The sequence below is a fragment of the Cimex lectularius genome, unplaced genomic scaffold, assembly GCF_000648675.2.
Source record: "Cimex lectularius strain Harlan isolate CLEC.00 unplaced genomic scaffold, Clec_2.1 scaffold71, whole genome shotgun sequence".
Taxonomy (NCBI): domain Eukaryota; kingdom Metazoa; phylum Arthropoda; class Insecta; order Hemiptera; family Cimicidae; genus Cimex; species Cimex lectularius.
In genome coordinates, this window is record NW_019392655.1 from 254,347 (window position 1) to 276,630 (window position 22,284).

The window sequence follows — 22,284 nt, forward strand, 5'->3', positions numbered from 1 at the left end:
ATTAAATTTATCAAGCAGATTATCATATTTTTTGTACAAACTATTCGCTCTGTGTCCTTTAGAAATTCTAAAATGATAACAACAATCATCATTTTCTCTTTGCATAAAATTTATGAAATTAATTTTACTGACTTATGATCTAAAGCTTTAAATCTGATTACAGAATAATTTAAACGCTCCTTAAGCATCGCAACCCATCTCAATCCTCCGGCCACAGGTGGCATTCCTCTATCAGTATCTACATGACCAGTCGTTGCAAATTTTCCCATCTGCTCACTGAAAATTTCCTTAAAAAAAAAAATATATTGATTCTGAAGTTTTAAACGAACGCAAGTTAAAATTATCATAAAAAAATGTCCCAATTAATTATACTTTTTATCTAAAGTCTTGGTTGAGATGAAAAAGTTAGTGTCACAAGAGGGATTCGAATCCACGACCTTCTAATAGATCAAGTTGTTCTAATAGATCAAGAGCAGTGGCATATTGAGCGGAAGGTCATCGGTTTGAATCCTGCTTGTGACACTAATTTTTTCATCACAACCAAGACTTTAGATAAAATGTATATTTATTGAAATGATTAAATAGGTCAATTATGACCACTAAACATATATGGATTAATATATTAAAAAATATATTCCATAAAAAGTATTTTATTTAAAAAATGTATTTATTTATTATGCATTAAAAAAATGCAATGTAAATTATAAAATTTAGTAGCAGTCGTTTAAACCTGTAACGAGAAAATTAATTTTTCAGATTAAATTTCCTTTGTAATCATCAAAAGGTTAAACAATTTTATATGGGAGCTTAATATCAATTAAATCATATTTATTATGTAAACATAAACATAATACCTACCTCAATTGTGTTAATTTCTGTAGAAAGCATTTCGAGGATAATTTCAAATTTTCCATTAAATTCTTGTTTGATTAATGTCCTTTCAAGAAAAGATCCAATTATTTCTAAAAGCTACATTATGGTTTTATTAGTGTCATTTTTTTAATATATTTTTTTTATTTTTATAGGAAATGAAAATTGATGTTTTCATACTTTGAAAACACCTTCCAGGTTGCAACAGTCATCAAAAGCCAGGCACAAAATCGAAGCTAAGCGCTTGTCAAGATCGCTTATGTTCGACTGAAACATAGCATAATCGTCCATGAAAGTTTTGTCATCTGGATTCAAGACATCATACGATTTGCTGGAAAATTCTGTAAAATAAGTATTAAACTGTTGGGAAATATCGACGAGCTGGGCGCTAAGGATGCTTCCTTTCACATTGCCGATCTCAACTCTTTCCAGTTTTACAAATTCAACAACTGTCAAGAAAAATTTCTGAAAAGAATAGGGTATTATAGTTTTTTTTTATTATAAAGGAACAAAATTTTTTTATCTCACTTCAATTGTCTGAAGCCTTTCGGTGAAATTATTAAACCTTTCAAAAACAATGTTTGGGTGGAATGTCCATAGTTGAGGTGCTGCATCACCAGTGAAATATGTGGGCAGTTTGTCTTTGAAGTCATCAAAGGTTTTTCTAATTAAAAGAAAAGACAGATCTGTAAATCAGATTTTTTAAATTTTATTATAACTTTACCTAAAATGTTTAAGAATAAAAAGAGATAATTGAACTCTTTGCAGTGCTTCATCTATATCTGTTTGAAATATTGAACTTGGATCTAAGTACTTCTTGGCCTGAAAATATATATAGAGGAATCAACATTTTCTATTTTTATTTTTTTGCAACAGCAGAGGTCATATCAACCCTCATGGTGCCGGTGTTTTTGGAAAAAAGCCCATTTGTAATTAGGTCGGGTTCAAACACAGGAACTTTACCTGTGTAGCACCTAAACCGTTGCTGCCACCGACGCCCCCCCAAGAATCAACATTAAAATAGTAAAATAAAAGATAACATAATTGATTATTTTACTACAAGTAAAATATGCAAATATAAGGTAGTATTTCCAGAAAAAATGCATCTAGAATAAATTTAGAATGTATATTGATCAATTGGATCTATGAAATTCACCAAAACATTTTTGTAATTTCAGAGCATCCCATTACAAGCTTTCCTCATTCCTCTGGAAAAAATTGGGACCTTTAAATAGTTTTACACTACACACTCCCAGGTCATGAGGGAATTTCATGTAATGAGTAAGCAGACACCCTAGCTAAAAAAAGAGAACCTCAGAACAATACATAGGCCTACATCGCTTTTGCTGTATAAAATAATGCAACATTAATAAAGAGTTGGAAGCTTGGTTAGAGAACACAACAAATACTGGGAATATGACATGAGGCAAGCAAAACAATCACCTCATGGGAGAAAGAGGACATTCCACTTAACAGAAAGGAATTAAAAACCCTATCACGTATACAGTAAAATACCTCTTTAAAAATTGGACAGATGAGCAATAACGATTATATCTAGAGGAGAAAGAGAAAATAGAGTAACTAACAACTCATCCTATGCAATAAGCCTTGTAATAGCTAGGAAAAGCTACGGTAGCTAGGAAAGCCATTCTTAAGAAACAAAGACCTAAAAAGAATTATCTATTTTATTAAAAATATTACAGAAAAGCTTTTGCAGAAAATACCTATAGAGTATTATATAATATTGTATACTAATATTACAGCTATTTTATTGATTAAAAGCCCTAACCTTCCGCAACACTTGTCTTGCGGAACTGTATACTTGGAGTCCCAGTAAGGCGCTTCAATAGCAAGTATCTCTTATGAGAAAATCACCCAAATAAATTTGTTTGACGTTTTACTTTGTGTGTGGTGATTAGTGACCGTTAGTCGATGATTATTCAGAAATCGTGAGATGCGGGCTGGTGTGATGTAGGTTTCAGAAAAACATTTTCTTTAACGTGCCAACGTTCCGATCTTTAATGAGATCATCTTCAGTTAGTTTTACTTTGTCATTTGTCAACGACAAAACATCAAACTACAAGACTCACTACACAAAACCACCACAAACTGTGGACAATGCAGACAACCTTTAACAAGGACATACTTAAAATATGGAAATAAGATATATTCAACACAAAAACGTAACAATAATTAATTCTCTCTCTCTCTCTCTCTCTCTCTCTCTTTCTTCTTTTTCTCTCTAATACACTCTCCTTCATTCAATATCTCTTACTCACTCATTTTCTCCCCATTCTCTCTCTCTTTATTATTCTTCTACAAAAATTCTCTATTCCTTTGTATAAAAGCAACTAATTTTTCAGCTAGTTTGTTGATTAAAAGACCAACACTTCCGCAACATTTACAAGTCTTGCGGAATTGTATACTTCGAGTCCCAGTAAGGCGCTTCAATAGCAAATATCTCTTATGGGAAAATCACCGAAATAAATTTGTTGGACGTTTTACTTTGTCATTTGTCAACGACAAAAAATCAAACTACGTGTCTCACCACACAAAACCACCACGAACCATGGACAACGCAGGCAACCTTCTACAAGGACATACTTAAAATATGGAAACAGGATACATTCAACACGGAAAAAAAGATTAATTAATTCACTCTTTCTCCTCTTTTTCTCTGTAACACACTCTCCCTTATATAAATATATCTTACTCATTCACACTCTCTCTCTCTCACTCACTTATCCTCATTTACTCACTCACTTACTCATTGACTCTCTTTCTTTTGTTTTTCCCTCTTGCACACTCTCCCTCATTAAATAGCTCTTACTCTCTCTCTCTCTCTCTCTCTCTCTCTCTCTCTCTCTCTCTCTCTCTCTCTCTCTTCCTCTCACCCACTCACTCACATACTCATTCACTGACCCTGAGAAGAATTATCTAGTTTATTACAAATATTACAGAAAACCTTTTGCAGAAAAAACATTAGAGTATAAAATTTTTCAGCTAGTTTTTGATTAAAAGCCCAACACTTCCGCAACATTTACAAGTCTTGCGGAACTGTATACTTGGAGTCCCGTTTAACCCGCATCAATACGAAATATCTTTTCACAACTTTTATGGGTAAATCAACCAAAGCAATTTTTTGTTTACTGTTTTCTTGGTCATTTGACAACGACGAAAAATCCAGCTACACGAATTATCTAGTTATTAAAATATTACAGAAAACCTTAAGCAGAAAAAACTTTGGATCGTTTGGACAGAAAATATGAAAGTTTAAGTGCTAAAGGGGGAAATCCCTACGACTTCAAAGGAAAAAGAAAGAAACATTCCATGAAGGCATATTGCCGAATAAGGTCTAACTGCAGAAATACTTTTTTGAGGAAATCGTACTGCTCAGAAGCTTTAGTTGTTTGGTTATCTCTGATCATCGTGACGCATTTTGGCTTTTCGTCAAGTTCAATGATGGGTTTTGATATTATTTCTTTTCATTGAGCGCTTTTTACGTGTCAGTTTTTATTTATTCTGACAATGAAGTTGAATTTACCAAGTCTTTATGTCTGTAATGGAATTGTACATTTCCGGTTTGTTTTTTACTTCTTGAAGGCAACTAACTTGCCTGAATTGATGAGCTAGGTAGTTTCGGATTATTTTGGTTTATTTTGGCCTGTTTTTCGCTCTAGAAAAAAATACTGTTTTTTACGAAATCGTATAACTCAGTGGCTCTAACTTTCGACTTGACGAATGATGAACACAGGGTTTAGCATATTCACAATTTATATCTATTTTTCCCTGACCAAAAACAGCGTGGATGGGCGGATCAAAATAATCATAAACGCACCTCCTCATCCTTCACCACGCAGACCGAAAGAAGTAACATCACAATCGAATTGGTGAGAGTTGTTCCCTATTTTGAGTTGGTTTGGTGTGTTGCGTAAATGACATTTTCTACTAAGGTCCCTAAATGATTTACTCTTTGCCATTGTATTTTTTTACCTTCGATGTAATTTTTCTCATATTTACATGTTATTCTATTTAGACGGTTTTTGTCTGGCGGGTTAGAATTGTCAATATTTATTCAGATCAGTTAAGTTGACAAAGTCTATTATGACCTGTATGTAACGTTACTCAACATACATAAAAACTTTTGGTTTATGTCATAACAAAAAAACGTAATCGTGTCATAATTCAGGATTTTTCTTCTTTCTAAATATCCCGAAATAAAATGAAAAATAAACAATTCTGTGCAATCGTATTAAATTTGACAAGACAACAAAAACTGAAAGCAATTGCAAACGAAAACCTTTTTTTACATGCTAAGTGACAACAAACTGACAACTCAGGTATACGAGAACGTGAAGTCTTCGTGCACATGACATGTAGCGTGCACCTGAATAAATGACGGTGCGAATATCATCCCATATTTTACAATGAATAGACTTAGGATAGTGTAAACATATAAAAATAATATTTCTTCTTTTCCTGACGATTCCGATCAGTCATGTCTTATATAATAAATTGTACCGTGTGAGGTTTTTATAAAAAGATTTTGGAATTGGTGAAGTCTTCAAAACTTGATAATTTCAATTTATCGTCTAAACTTCTAAAACAGAAGAAAATTGAAAATTTGATAGAATAATTTTTATATTTTATTCGATAAAATTTTCAATTTTTTTCTTGTTTTAACTAGTTACACAATAATAAGAAAATTATCGAATTCCAGAACGAATCGATGAATTTTTGAGGATAAATTTTTTTATCGCACATTTTGAAAGTTCTTCCCATTCTAAACAATAATACCAACACTCATTGGTTTTTTCTGGAAATATTGAAGTTTTCCTACATAACGGGATAATTCCAATTCATCGTGTATCTGATTGTTGTTAGTTTAGTTGTTACTTAGTTGAAAAAAAAATCAACACTAATTAAATTTCCATTCATTTAAATTTTCAATTTTTTCCTTTTTTTTTAACCATTTACACTCTCTTTCTAACGAACTCATCTCTAACTGATTCACTCACTCTTTTTCTTTTCTTTTTCTCTCTAACAAACTCTTCATCATTCCATATCTCTTACTCTCTCTCTCTCTCTCTCTCTCTCTCTCTCTTTTACTCTCACTCTCACTCACTCATTCACACATTTACTCACTCACTCTCTTGTTTTCCTCTTAACACTCTCTCCTTCATTCTCTCTTTCTCTCACACACGCACTATCGCTCACTTCTTCACCCACTTACACACTCACTCACCCTGGAAAATTGTTTCATTAAATACATTTCTTGTTCTTCTTTAAAAATTCTTTATTCCATTGGGAAAAAAAAAAAAAAAAAAAATACAGCTTATTATTTAAAAGACCAACATTTCCGCAACATTTACAAGTCTTGCGGAACTGTATACTTGGAGTCCCAGTAAGGCGCACCAATAGCAAATATCTCTTATGAGAAAACCACCGAAATAAATTTGTTTGACGTTTTACTTTGTCATTTGTCAACGACAAAAAAATCAAACTACGCGACTCACTACACAAAATCACCACAAACCATGCAGACAACCTTCTACAAGGACATACTTAAAATATAGAAACAGGACACATTCAACACGAAAAAATTAATGATTAACAATTCACTCTCTTTCTCTCTCTCTCTCCATCTATCTATTTACCTATATATCTCTATCTCTATCTCACTCTCTCTTGTTTTCACTCTCAATCACACTCTCTTTCTCTCCCACCCTTTTACTCTCTCACTCTCTCTCTCACTCTTTGTCTCCCTCGCTCTCTCTTTCTCTTTTCCCCTTCTTCTTCGTCCCCTATCGCACACCATTTAAAGCATTATACCAATTAAAAATCACAATGGTCACAATGTCCAACTGGAACAATTCGATAGATAACCCAGACTCCAAGAAATCCATGAAAGCCAACACATAAAAACAAAGCATACTACTACTAAAAAAATGATTTAAACTATAAAAAGAGGAATGAAAAGGAATTAGAAATATTAATAATTAAAAAATAATTACGAATATCTTTCAGCTATTTTATTGATTAAAAGACCAACACTTCCGCAACATTTACAAGTCTTGCGGAACTGTATACTTGGAGTCCCAGTAAGGCGCACCAATAGCAAATATCTCTTATGGGAAAATCACCGAAATAAATTTGTTTGACTGTTTTGTCATTTGTCAACGACGAAATATCAAACTACGCGACTCACCACAAAAAAACCACCACGAACCATGGATAATGCAGACAACCTTCTACTAGGTACATACTTAAAATATGGAAACAGGATACATTCCACACGAAAAAATTAATGATTAATCAATTCTTCTCTCTCTTCTTCTTTTTTTCTCTCTCTCACTACTCTCTCTCTCTCTCTCTCTCTCTCTCTCTATCTCTCTATCTATCTATCTATCTCTCTACACTAGAGAGGATGAGTGCATTAATTAATCGTTACGTTTTTTGTGTTGAATATGTCCTGTTTTCTTATTTTAAGAATGTCCTTGTAGAAGGTTGTCTGAATTGTCCTTGGTTCGTGGTGGTTTTTTGTGGTGAGTCGCGTAGTTTGATATTCGTCGTTGACAAATGACAAAGAAAACAGTCAAACAAATTGCTTTCGGTGATTTTCTCATTAATGTTGTGAATAGATATTTTCTATTGATGCGTCTTAATGAGATTCCACATATAAAGTTCCGCATGACTTGTAAATTTTGCGGAAGTGTTGGTCTTTTAATCAATAAACTAGCTGAAAAATTGGTTGATGTTCGGATTAGGGCGAGGGAGGGAGAGAAAGAGAGAGAGAGAGAGAGAGAGAGAGAGAGAGAGAGAGAGAGAGAGAATTAATTATCGTTACTTTTTTGTGTTGAATATGTCCTGTTTCCATATTTTAAGTAAGTCCTTGTAGAAGGTTGTCTGCATGGTTCGTGGTGATTTTGTGTGGTGAGTCGCATTGTTTGATTTTTTTGTCGTTGACAAATGACAAAGTAAAACGTCAAACAAATTTATTTCGGTGATTTTCCCATAAGAGATATTTGCTATTGAAGCGCCTTAATGAGACTCCAAGTATACAGTTCCGCAAGACTTGTAAGTGTTGCGGAAGTGTTGGTCTTTTAATCAATAAACTAGCTGAAAAATTAGTTGTTTTTATTCAAAGGAATAAAGAATTTTTATAGAACAAAGAGAGAGAGAATGAGTGAGTAAGAGATATTGAATGAGGGAGAGTGTGTTAGAGAGAAAAAGAAGGGAGAAAGAGAGAAAGAGAGAAATAGAGAGAGAGAGAGAGAAAGAGAGCGAGAGAGAGAGAGAGAATGAGTGAGTGAGTGAATGAGGTGAGAGAATGAGTGAGTGAGTGAGTGAGTGAGAGAGAGAGAGAGAGAGAGAGAGAGAGAGAGAATGAGTGAGTGAGTGAATGAGGTGAGAGAATGAGTGAGTGAGTGAGTGAGAGAGAGAGAGAGAGAGAGAGAGAGAGAGAGAGAGAGAGAGAGAGAGAGAGAGAGTGAGGGGGGGGAGAGCAGTGTGTAAATTATTCTGCTTCTTGACATGACATTTTCGGTGGCTAGCCTGCCAGTTTCGGCATTTCGCCATCTTCAGTTGTTGGTCAGCCTGACAGATACGGTTTTTACAGTTTTGGCGTGACTATTAAGTAAGTTAAAGAAGTAAATTAGGAAATAAAAAGAAGAAGATGTAGTTTTGTAATAATTTGTAGTAGGCCTGGGACCAAACTACTTGTCGTAGAACGGGCACTGATTCCGCAAACAACGTTTGATCGGATTTTTTATCACTGGATAAACACGGTACGAGTAAATGATATTTAAATATAATTAAATAAGCTTGAACGTTCATTATTTTAATAAATCAATAAAGCTAATTACCTGTTCGATAACTAAATTCGTTATTTGCTTAAGCAGAACGATAATTCTACCGGAATTGCAATAGTATTTGCACCGGCTCCAGACGAGGCAGACTGTATGCATCAACGGAATGAAACAGGGAAGAACATCCGAAAAGTCCGTCTCTTGGATGAGGCCAAAGTGAACCTCTAACGGTTTCAAATAAACATTTATTTCGTTGGCTTCCGTCAGGGCTAAAATAAAAATAAAAAATCAATATTTAGTTGTAGAAAAGGATTTAAGCTTACCAGAAACAACGTTGAAAAATATGTCTTTGAAGCAGGGCCAGTAAGCACTCTCTGTGTGTTCGAGTATCACTGCCATTTTCCTCACCCTATCTTCTCTCATTTGATCGTATATGTATTGAAGATTTTCTTTCCGATTGTTCCAAAAAAGGATCTCTACAAAAACCACAATTATTTTGTATTTTCACTTTGATGTGCGTTTTAATTTACCAGAGTTTGGGGTGGGATTTTGACCGTTGGCGAACGCCTTGGATGATTCCTCAGACAGAACGTCGTTGATTTGAATAGCCCATTTGATGACGACACCTTCTATGGATGATTTTAAATAAAGGTCTACCGTTGTCTCGTTCTCCTCTTTTAAATTTTTAGTCACCTCGTGTACTCTGTCTATGCCGATCGGCATGGGCAGGACCGTTTTCCCTGCCACGTACCCTCTCACCTGGTACACGGTGCTTTTTAGACTGTGCACGTGCTGGCTTATGTCCTGAGCGACTGAAGAGGGCCATTTTTTGTGATTGTTTTTGTTCGACAGCAGAGGGACGAATATCTGCAACGAGGCAAGAGTTAAGTCCAACTTGAAAAAAGCACCCTGGTTCGTCATCCACCTCGTCGACTAAAATGGCGAGCTGTTCGATTGGCTTTGTCGCCAAGTCTCCGTAAATTATGTGATGGTTCAACTCAGTTTTCGGAACGGGGCCTTTATTCTTTTTAACAAAGTAAGCCCCTTTGTTCTTCAAAATCACGGGAAAGCTTGTCGACGGTATAAGCTGTGCTGCGTTGTTCTAAAAATAAAAATAACTTGAACCTGAGAACATAGATGTCATCAGGGTTATAAGCAGGGAAAGGTAAGACGCTGACTCCTAATGAACCGGAATGTACTGAAACGTTGACATGATTTTTTTCCGTTTAGGTCAAAATTGGCAGTTTTGTTTTTAAAATTTGGTGAACTTTGTTGAACTAAGTCATCAGAAACAATCATTAATTAGAAAACTATCTCAAAAGTCCCATATAAAATGTCCGTTTTTGTACTTATTACTCTTTTAAAAATGTTTGTTACTTCCTGTTGATTCCTAGATAAACATTAATAATTTCTAATAAACGCTTTGCAACTTCATTATGTTTCACTTCTTCCAAGTAGTCTCATTTTAAATTTGACAATACGGGCGTCGGTGGCCGCAAGTTTTAGACTTTGACACGGCGCTCATCAATGTAAGGTAAAGGTCCCGGGTTCGAATCCAGCGGCCCTGCATTCGAACCCGACATACTTACAAATGGGCTTTTTTTTCAAAAACCCGGCACCCTTAGGGTTTATATGACTTCTGCTGTTGCGAACCCTCGTAAAAAAAAAAAAAAAATTGACAATGGAAACACGCGATTTTTGAATGATTTCCTTTATGATTAGTCATTCTTTTACCCAAGTTGCACGGAATATTAATCAAGTTTTGGGCGAAGTTTTGTAGGGAAGTCGTCGGTTTCTAAAGCTTCCTTCAACACTTACGATACCCACTTCCGCAGATGGCTTTCAACATAAATTTATGAAAAACCTTCTTAAGGAAGCTGAGAAAGAAAACCTCGAGCAGTCGGAGAATTTGGGGGCATATTTTGCCACTAATAGAAAGACAGTTAATAGTTTCAAATCGAAAAAGTTAAAAAAGCCCGATACGTGGTTCTTACACGATCTGAATGGAAGTCAACAGACAAAACGTCAAGAAACTTGTGAGCCATTCTTAAAAGCATGATAACATGCGATGAAAAATTGATCATGTATGACAAACGACGCCGATCAGGCTAGTGTTTCGATGTCGATAGGCCGTCTCGTCACATCCCAAAACATAATCTTGATCCAAAAAATAAAAATTAATAAATAAATAATTGAGATTGTTTTGTGTGTATTGTGCTCTGTGATCCATTTTTCTTTTCTACTGATCAGTATCGTGTTTTTTTGCTTCTGCATAAAAAATCATTCATGATCATATGGCTCACAATAATATGCGGAGATAAATTGATCACGTATGTCATTCCCGGCTGATCAGGTTGACAAGATGTTCTTAAGTCAACCTTAAGTAAAAGTATGTTCCAATAGAAACCAATGAAAATCCCTTCTTCCGAAACTGATTTTTTTTCTCGGATTCTTACTATGTTCATAAAAATTTAAATCGTTTCCCCAATACATTTATATATAGTTAATTACAAATTTTGATAATTGCTTTGCAAACTTTTAAATGGTGAGATTCCCCTTGAGGTTTGCGTTGTGATGAGACTAGCTTGATATTTTCCAATGATTTTGATCTGTCCAATCTCGTTGGTGTGATCTACATTCGGATTTTCGCCATTTTTTTAAATCTATATTCTCTTAAAAATATGTGAAAAGTTGAAGGGACGAGTCAGTGTCTTTAATGGACTAATGCTGGGTTTTTCATTGTCTTCTTTAGCCAAACACGAATCATTCAACATCAGAAATGATGTTTGTAGATCGACCTGCAGATAATCAATGTAGAGTTCAATATCTTCTTGAAGGTCTTTACTAGGTGAAAGGAAGACAAAAGTGTTGGAATCACCAAGCTTTCGGCAACATTATGTTGCCATCATCAGGGCCTATTTATTAAGAAAGTATACATAATTAATATACATTTTAACAATCAATCAAAAAACATCAGTGCATACTTTCCCAAGAAAGAAGAGAAAATTTTTTTTCTCATCGGAAAAAACTAATGCAATGGTTTAGGTTATGAAGCCATAATATATGGTGAACAAGCCATCTATGTAAAGTAAATTAATGAGTAATTATGACATTAATGATTGACAAAAATAATAACTTAATATATACAATAACATTTTTTATATAAAATAAATTATCTCACTAATAATTCACACATTTACAAGTCCAACTGTTTTTTTTTTGTTTTTTTTTTAAATTTGTTCTTACTAACTATTGTTGTGATTAAAACCAATAAATTCATTACATTATCACAGGGTATTACATTAATGACTAGAATTTAATTTAAAGCTTGTTTAAAATTATAAATACAAAGGATTACAATTAAGATGAAACCCAACACACAACGTTGTCTCATCTAAGGCTGGATTGATACAGTTAGTGAAGGCTATCAGGCTCTGTGCACTCCTCATTATGCGCCCTCTAACGGTCGCCACCTTTTTTCCGTTTTTTATACATTTCCAATAATCCCGCAAACAAAAAAACAGTTGGACTTGTAAATGTGTGAATTATTAGTGAGGTAATTTATTTTATATAAAAAAATGTTATTGTATATATTAAGTTATTATTTTTGTCAATCATTAATGTCATAATTACTCATTAATTTACTTTACATAGATGGCTTGTTCACCATATATAACCGAATGCTGGCCATGTGCTTCATAACCTAAACCATTGCATTAGTTTTTTCCGATGAGAAAAATTTTTTTCTCTTCTTTCTTGGGAAAGTATGCACTGATGTTTTTTGATTGTTCATTGTTAAAATGTATATTAATTATGTATACTTTCTTAATAAATAGGCCCTGATGATGGCAACATAATGTTGCCGAAAGCTTGGTGATTCCAACACTTTTGTCCTTCTTTCACCTTGTAAAGAAGATATTGAACTCTACATTCATTCAACATCATTCAAATACTTCATTAAAAAATGTAATAAAACAACATGCAAAGAATAGATTGAAACTGGTGCATGAAATATTTGACTAACAAACAAACCGTACTGGTCAAACAGACACTGTTTCATCTAACGTTATTTATTCTATTTATTACAATTTTTTAGTTTTTAACTTGATTTATCTAACAAGGTGTCAAAGAAGAACATGTGATTAAACCTGAAATCTGCTCAGTTCTTTTAAAAAACGATCTTTTGCGACTTACCTGAGAAATGACTAACAGCCAGGTGTTTGCGGAGTCCAAGAAATCGTAGACCGTGTTTCTGTAATCTTCAATCCCCATCAGCCTCGTCCACTTCTCTGGTTTGAGTTTCATAGTCTTTTGAACGCAGTTGCCTAGGAAGTCGATCCTCTCATCCGGCGGCGGGGGGCCTTCCATGATAAAGTTTGTGGCTGGAAACATTTTATCCGAAATAATTATTTATATGTCGAACCCAATAACCATCTCTCCTTCTTCTTTTGCATTTTAATAGCCGCAATTTACAAATTAGGTGAATGTACACGATTCAATTCAGGTGCGTTCTGCTAATTAAAAAAAAATCATTGCAATATAAAAACTAAACAGTTTCGACGCGATGTGACAACCAGTTTCAGCATTAAACGAGATAACCGACTATGGTAACATTTCAAACAAAATTTTCATCTTAAATGCTGACAATTTTAATGGTCATCTATTGGTCTATTGCTTAACAAAAATATTATAAATAAATCTCGCATATGACTTAAAAAAGGCTCATTATTTTCCGCTTTCCGGTCTTATATTGTCTTATTTAAATACGTCCAGTATTCGTAATTATTTTTTAATTATTAATATTTCTAATTCCTTTTCATTCCTCTTTTTATAGTTTAAATCATTTTATTAGTAGTAGTATGCTTTGTTTTTGTGTGTTGGCTTTCATGGATTTCTTGGAGTCTGGGTTATCTATCGAATTGTTCCAGTTGGACATTGTGATTTTTAATTGGTATAATGCTTTAAATGGTGTGCGATAGGGGACGAAGAAGAAGGGAAAAAGAGAAAGAGAGAGCGCGGGAGAAAAGAGAAAGTGAAAGGGTGAGAGAGAAAGGGAGGGGGAGATATAGACAAAGAGTGAGAGAGAGAGTAAAAGGGTGGGAGATAAAGGGAGTGTGATTGAGAGTGAAAGCAAGAGAGAGCGAGATAAATAGGTAATAAGAGCGAGAGAGAGAGAGAGAGAGAGAGAGAGAGAGAGAGAGAGAGAGAGAGAGAGAGAGAAAGAGAGAGAGAGAGAGAGTGAATTGATTAATCATTAATTTTTTCGTGTTGAATTTGTCCTGTTTCCATATTTTAAGTATGACCTTGTAGAAGGTTCCCTGCGTTGTCCATGGTTCGTGGTGGTTTTGTGTGGTGAGACACGTAGTTTGATTTTTTGTCGTTGACAAATGACAAAGTAAAACGTCCAACAAATGTATTTGGGTGATTTTCCCATAAGAGATATTTGCTATTGAAGCGCCTTACTGGGACTCGAAGTATACAATTCCGCAAGACTTGTAAGTGTTGCGGAAGTGTTGGTCTTTTAATCAATAAACTAGCTGAAAAATTAGTTACTTTTATACAAAGGAATAAAGAATTTTTGTAGAAGAACAATAAAGAGAGAGAGAATGGGGGAGAGAATGAGTGAGTAAGAGATATTGAATGAGGGAGAGTGTGTTAGAGAGAAAAAGGAGAGAGAGAGAGAGAGAGAGAGAGAGAGAGAGAGAGAGAGAGAGAGAGAATTAATTATTGTTACGTTTTGTGTTGAATATGTCTTATTTCCATATTTTAAGTATGTCCTTGTAGAAGGTTGTCTGCATTGTCCACGGTTCGTGGTGGTTTTGTGTAGTTTGATTTTTTGTCGTGGACAAATGACAAAGTAAAACTAACTGAAGATGATCTCAATAAAGATCGAAACGTTGGCACGATAAAGAAAATGTTTTTCTGAAACCTACATCACACCATACCGCATCTCACGATTTCTGAATAATCATCGACTAACGGTCACTAATCACCACACACAAAGTAAAACATCAAACAAATTTATTTGGGTGATTTTCGCATAAGAGATATTTGCTATTGAAGCGCCTTAATGGGACTCCAAGTATACAGTTCCACAAGACTTGTAAATGTTGCGGAAGTGTTGGTCTTTTAATCAATAAAATAGCTGAAATATTAATATACTCTATTGTATAATACTCTATGGGTATTTTCTGCAAAATCATTTCTGTAATATTTTTAATAAAATAGATAATTCTTCTTAGGGGTATAGTATCGAGGTCGAGGAGAAAGAGAATGAGAGAAGAGATTAAGAAAAAGGAGAAAATTGACAATTTAATTGAGTGAAATATGAAAATTCAATTAGAGTTGATTTTTTTAAAACTAACTTTAAACAACAATATATACATTGGAAGTATCACGTCATGAAGGAAAACTTCTGTATCTCCAGAACAAATCCATGAGTTTTTGGTGCTATTTTTTAGATTTGAAAGATCTTTCAAAACGTTTTTATTCAAAGGAATAAAGAATTTTTAGAGGAGAACAATAAACAAAAACAAGAAAAGAATTCATGAGACATGTTAAGGATTAAGATTAATTGTAAGTCAGGTCACGTGTTTATGAACCGTGTGAAAAATTTTCTGGGGGTGAGTGAGTGTGCAAGTGGGTTAGTGGATGAGAGTAAGAGAGAGAAAGAAAGAGAAAGTGAGAGAGTGAATTAATTAATGGTTACGTTTTTTTGCTGAATATGTCCTGTTTCCATATTTTAAGTATGTCCTTGTAGAAAATTGTGTTGTTCATGTTTCGTGGTAGGTTTGTGTGGTGAGTCGCGTAGTTTGAGTTTTCGTCGTTGACAAATGACACAGTAAAAATTCAAAAAATTTATTTAGGTGATTTTCCCATAAGAGATATTTGTTATTAGTGCGCCTTAATGGGACTCCAAGTATACAGTTCCGCAAGACTTGTAAATAGTGCGGAAGTGTTGATCTTGTAAGCTATGTTCACTTCGCACAATATTTAATAAACTAGCTGAAAAATTAGTTGTTTTTATTCAAAGCAATAAATAATTTATTATTGACGGAGTAGATTTTAGGGGAAGGATCGACTCAATTGAACTGAACTGACGAATGAAAGCCAGAAGGATGCAATGCTTGTGGAACATAATTACATAATCTTTAGCGAATTTCCGCAATCATTATGATCACAGCAGTCAGCCTGGATTAACCAATGAAGGATGATCGTCATTCATATTCTTTTTCATTCATTCAATATTCTTTTCCTTACATGTTGTCAAGGATCATCTATTTTTCTGGGAGGTGTGGTCTCTTCGGCTATTGCTAATCCCGTCCAATTTGTCAAAATTATAAAAGCGTCTGCAAGTCTCGTCATTTTGTATACTATTTATTTACTTGTAACTATTACAAAAATTAGCTGTATGAGTATGTTAATAGAAATTTTTCAGTCGTTTTCCGTTATCCACGGATTCGATCCACACACAAGAGAGACTACTATAAAATGAAAAGGATGGTTCTAATCAGAAACTGTGATGATGACTTTTATAAGAAGACCTGTTAGGGCTGCTGAAGATTGAGCCCGAAGCATAATAAAACTAGTGCCTTCCAAGACCTGATCTTTTTTTCATCCTACGGAAATTACTTAATTTTTATCTTTTATTTCTTTCTTCTCTATTCTATCAGATAAACTGATTATGGCAAAAATTTAGAACGTGTCTGAACTACCACACAATGAGTTAATTCCTTGTATGACTAGCATATTATTTTTTTTTAAGGTAAACTTTTAAATCATTTGATCATTAAACTATATTATTGCAAGGCGTCTTTTATGCCCGTTTTAAAATTTTTGTGTTTATTTCTAAATGTATTCTCTAATAGTGCTCGATATTATGCTTTTAAGTCCATTCTTCGAAGGTGCATTGTGGTGATGGCCAAGTTTTGACCATTAGAAAAGTTCTTTATAATTTTTGTTAAAAATTATATTTTATTCATGTCTAAGGTTGTTTGGCTAGGGTGTTTTCCCACTAATGTTTTTTTTCTAACGGATTCCCACTAATTCTATAGTTGCTATATCGCCGTAAGAGGACTTTATAATGGTCACATTTTCCAGAGCTAATCTTTTGCCTGTGCCTTTGGTGCCGTGGTTACCTGAAGTTGGAGCAGAGCTTGCTTCATTTTCTAAACGTTGCTTTGAGCTTGTCGGCGGTATGTAAATGAAATCGCCGATTGGCTGTTTGGCGCATTTAGACACCTGTAATTTACCGTTTGAAAAAGAAAAATCTATCTCTATAAAGCAGACTAGACTCTACCTTGTCTTTTCCAAAAGTATCCATGTTTGTATGTCTGTGCTGTCTTATTCGAAGTTTGTATTTTGTTATGTGTTTGCTTTCCAATACAAATTAAAATTTATGTGAATTACATGTTGATGGTGATTCTCGGACCCTATTGTATTCATTAATTAAGGTTATTTTGGTGTTTTATATACTTTAAGCAGAGCTGCCATCTGAAAAACGGCATCTTTTAAAAATCAAAAAACAAAAACTACGTAAAAATTATTGTCTAGCAATTCTCGTTTTAAAAAATACAGAAATGTTTAAAGTATATATCTAAAGGTGCTTATCAAATTTTGAATTTGTTCCGAATCAAAAATCTATCTTTGTGCTTACTTTTTGAAAATAAGTTATAATCTTAATGCCTTGTATGCTCTTTGATTTATTCGGAACTAAATTGATTTTAATTTTTTAACTGAGAAAAGTGATAGGAATGTTGACGGTCTCTAGCATATGAGAAAACATCAACCCGCATGGGCATATTCAATGATGATGCCATTTGTTTGCAATGAGGAGGAAGAAACGACGTCGCTAAATGGAGGCTGGAGGATAAAAAAGATCCCAGGGAATGGAATTGCAACAGCGTCAATGATCTAACTTAGAAGAATGATCGTGTCATTTGCACTGAACTGGGGAACTAGGAAGTTAAAACAACCCAGAAGGCTGCAGTGCCTGGGGGTCGAAAACCCCCCACTTCTTAATATCCTCCATCATCATCATCCATTTCTTCTTACAGTGGGGGGTCCGAGGTGGGAGTTTTCAGGACCTCCGACCTTTATTTGCCACGGGTTCGAATCCCGGCGAAACCCGTTGTTTTTTAATTGAAAATGCTAAAAATTGTAAGTGGTTTGACCCTTTGTCTGCGACACCCAACGGGTAGTCGGACGTTAAGCCCCCAAGATGTCCACATCGGACAAACAAGTTTTATATTTTCTTTTAATTTTAAAGAAGCACACAGAACAATTTATTGTAAAATTAATCAAATGACACGAAAAACCGATAATTATACAAAAATCATCGAGGAAATACATTAACCCTGGCGTGACGACACAGTTCAAAAGTTTTTTTAGCCATTATATATTATTTAGATGGAGAAAATAATTGCGTCTTGTCATGATTTCTTACCAGCATTGACATTTACAATTCTAGACTACACGAAGTTTATATTAAGCTATTAGAGTTTTCAACGCAAGTAAATCTTTATAAATTAACTCGCGGTCTTTTGTCGAATCCATTTAAAACGTGGTTTTCCGAGAGTTTGATGGACTTTATGCCAATTTTATATCAAATGACACGTTGAACCGCTTCTTTTTATTTTTTTTATTGATTTGGTTTAATATGCATTAGCGTGCATGTCGTCTAAGGTTGCATGTTCCACTGTCGCTTCTCTACTAGACAATAAATAGCTGGAAGAAAAGTAAGGCACATTAGTTTTGATTTACTGCGGCATATCTGTGCCATGTACCAGTCTATAACTTTAATATCGGTTTGACACATTTTTTTACCTGGCCAAAAATAATAAATAAGCAATTTTACATTTTTTTTAAAACGTGTAATGATTGTCTTTATTAATATAAACTCAATATAGCGCGTTTGAATAATTTTTATTCATGACGTACAAAAGTATAGCAACTTGTTGCAAATCGCCAGTGCTTAGTCGTAATTACCGTGCCACGCTTTGTCACTTTATCTCTGATCTCTAAGAAAAAATAGATAAATTATTCCAAGTTTCACACCTCATTCTAGCAAAATAAATAGTGAGACTTAAGCTTAATCTATCAAAAACTAATTTAATTTAAATATTAATAAGATATATCAATTTTTTTAAAAATGTGTTAAACTTATTGCAGATAAATCTTAAATGTTTTAGAAAAATTCACTTCAATAATAACCACAAAATCTATTTAAACTATTTCTTACAAACCCAGTGCCAGTTCACCAAGCGTTTACAGTCTCTCAGACCAACATCCAACAATTTTATTAGCTTGAGTTTAAAAATTTTTAAACGAAAAAATGTAATGAGCACGACAAAAAACTGAATGTTTAAGTAGCTCAGAAAATTTCCAAGAGGAGCAGATTTCATTTAATGATCACCAATGCATCGTGTACGATCGTATTTCTACATTTATAATTTTTTGCTTTAGTTTTTGTTCCATTAGCATCTATTTTTATAATTGGATTAATATTTCAATATGACTGTAATCACATTTCAAATTTGCTTTTTTTACATCAAATTAAACAGAAAAAAATTCAATGCGTAAAAATTGTTCTACTTCCTGGAAATCATGCAAAAAACTCTGTCTGAACTGAATGCTTAAGTAACTCCGAAAATTCTCAGGATGAGCAGATTTCATTTAACGATCACGTATCGTATATGATCGTATTTCATTTCAGTTTTTTTCTTTAGTTTTTGATCAATTATCGTTTATTTTTATAAGGTTTGTAATAATATTTCAATTTGACTGTAATAACATTTCAAATTTTCTTTGTCTAGATGAAGTGAAAAAAATTCTACTTGGCGTGAATCATGTTTTTTGATCACTTATGTATAAAATATATGCTTGTATTTCATACATTTATAGTTTTTGTCCCATTATCACTTAATTTTATAAGCTTTGGAATAATATTTCAACTTGATTATAGGAACTCTTAAACTTTCTTTACCTACATCAGCAAAAAAAAAAAAAAAAGAAAAAAAAAACGTAAAAAAACTACTTAGGGCGAATCATAAAAAAAACTTTTCAGGCTAAACAGAATGTTTAAGTATCTCGGAAAATTTCCAAGATGAGCTGATTTCATTTAATTATCACCCATATTAAAAAAATGCATCGTTATTTTTATGAGCTTTGGAAAAATATTACAATTTGATGGTAGTAAAAATTCAAAATTTCTTTGCCTAGATCAACTTACAAAAAGGAAGAAAAACGTAAAAAATCTACTACTTAGGGCGAATCATAAAAAAAACTTGTCACGCTAAACTGAATGTTTAAGTAACTCGGAAAATTTCCAAGATGAGCTGATTTCATTTAATTATCACCCATATTAAAAAAATGCATCGTTATTTTTATGAGCTTTGGAAAAATATTACAATTTGATGGTAGTAAAAATTCAAAATTTCTTTGCCTAGATCAACTTACAAAAAGGAAGAAAAACGTAAAAAATCTACTACTTAGGGCGAATCATAAAAAAAACTTGTCACGCTAAACTGAATGTTTAAGTAACTCAGAAAATTTCCGATATGGGCAGATTACATTTAATGATTGTATGTGATCGTATTTCAAACATTTATAGTTTTTGTCGCATTATCACTTATTTTTGTAAGTTTTAGGATAATATTTCAATTTAATTATTGGAACATTCGCAACTTTCTTTTTCTAAATGAGCATAAAAAAGCAGAAAAACAATACGTTAATAAAATTCTACTTAGTGCGAATCATACAAAAAAACTTTTCAGGCTAAACTGAATGTTTAAGTAACTCGGAAATTTTTTAAGATGGGCTGATTTTATTTAATGATCACATATGAAATGTGTATGATCGTATCTCATATGTTTATAGTTTTTTCTTTAGTTTTTGACCAATTATCACATTTTCATAAGCTTTAGAACATTATTTCAATTTGATTATAGAAACATTCCAAACTTTCTTTATCTGGATCAACATAAAAAAAAGAAAAAAAAACAATACGTTAAAAATCTTTTATTTAGTGTGAATCATAAAAAACACTTTTCACGCTAAACTGAATGTTTAAGGAATGATTTCATTTAATGATCACCTATGAAATGTATATGATCGTATAATTATAGTTTTTGATCCATGAGTACTTATTTTTATGAGCTTTATAAAAATATTACAATTTGATTGTACTAACATTTCAAATTTTCTTTATCTAGACCAACTTAAAAAAAGAAAGAAAATAATAGGTAAAAAATCTACTTGTGCGAATACCTTCAGGCTAAAACTGTTTAAGTTACTCGGAAAAGTTTCAATATTACATTTAATGATTACCTACGAATTTATTTTGATCTTATTTCACACATTTATATTTTTTTATTTAGTTTTTGACCCAATAGCACGTATTTTTAAAAGCTTTGGAATAATATTTTAATTTGAATATAGGAACATCCCAAACTTTCGTTATTTAGATCAACATAAAAAAGTAGAAAAACAATACGCAAAAAATCTTCTTTTTAGTGCGAATCATAAAAAAACTTTTCAGGCTAAACTGAATGTTTAAGTAACTCGAAATTTTTTTGAGATGGGTTGTTTTCATTTAATGATCACCTATGAAATGTATATGATCGTATCTTATAGGTTTATAGTTTTTACTTTAGTTTTTGGCTCATTAGTACCTATTTTTATGAGCTTCGTAATAACATTACAAATTTTCTTTGTCTAGATCAACTTAAAAAAAGGAAGAAAAACAATACGTAAAAAAATCGTCTACTTAGTGCGAATCATAAAAAAACTTTTCAGGCTAAAACAGTTTAAGCAACTGGAAAAATTTCGAAGATTACATTTAATGATTGCCTATGAATTTAATATGATCGTATTTCATACATTTATAGTTTTTTCTGTTGTTTTTGACCCGATAGCACGTATTTTTATAAGCTTTGGAATAATATTTTAATTTGAATATAGGAACATTCCAAACTTACTTTATTTAGATCAACATAAAAAAAGTAGAAAAACAATACGTAAAAAATGTTCTACTGAGTGCGAATCATAAAAAAACTTTTCAGGCTAAACTGAAATGTTTAAGTAACTGAGAAAATTTCCAAGATGAGCGGATTTCATTTAATGATCACCGTTTCATACGTTTTTACCTTAGTAGTTTTACTTTAGTTTTAACTCATTAATATTTATTTTTATGTGCTTTGGAATAATATTTCAATTTGACTGTAATAATATTTCAAATTTTCTTTGCCTAGATCAACTTTTAAAAAAATGCGTAAAAAATGTTCTATTGATTGAGAATCATAAAAAACTTTTCAGGCTAAACTGAATGTTTAAGAAGTCAGAAAATTTTCAAGGTGAAGAGATTTCATTGAATGATCATCTATGATCGCATTTCATAAACTTCTATTGGGTTGTCCGGAAAATAATGCAGGATTTTGGTATTAAACAAAAAAAAAGAAACTAGTTACTTTAAAGCAATGTTCTTTAATCAAAATAATTTCCCATACTCTCAATACATTTCTCCCAACGTGTTGGTAACTTATTAATTCCGTCTGAGTAGAATTCAGAATTTTTAGAATTGATAAAGTCAATAAATGCATTTTCCAGT

At 32.9% G+C, this 22,284-nt stretch overlaps 1 protein-coding gene across 1 annotated transcript; it reads right to left on the reverse strand.

The window, feature by feature from the left end:
* Positions 1 to 18: 18 nt before the first annotated feature.
* On the reverse strand, positions 19 to 17,093 carry LOC112126151 (dynein beta chain, ciliary-like; the record flags this gene model as incomplete). Its single annotated transcript, XM_024224601.1, has 13 exons — positions 16,978 to 17,093; positions 16,817 to 16,919; positions 12,873 to 13,060; positions 9,604 to 9,780; positions 9,209 to 9,545; positions 9,002 to 9,154; positions 8,736 to 8,947; positions 1,595 to 1,692; positions 1,399 to 1,534; positions 1,051 to 1,335; positions 859 to 969; positions 133 to 287; positions 19 to 67 (listed from the first exon to the last, which is right to left on the reverse strand). Coding segments are annotated over exons 1-13 (2,028 nt in total), but the record flags the coding sequence as incomplete, so codon positions are not given.
* Positions 17,094 to 22,284: the final 5,191 nt, after the last annotated feature.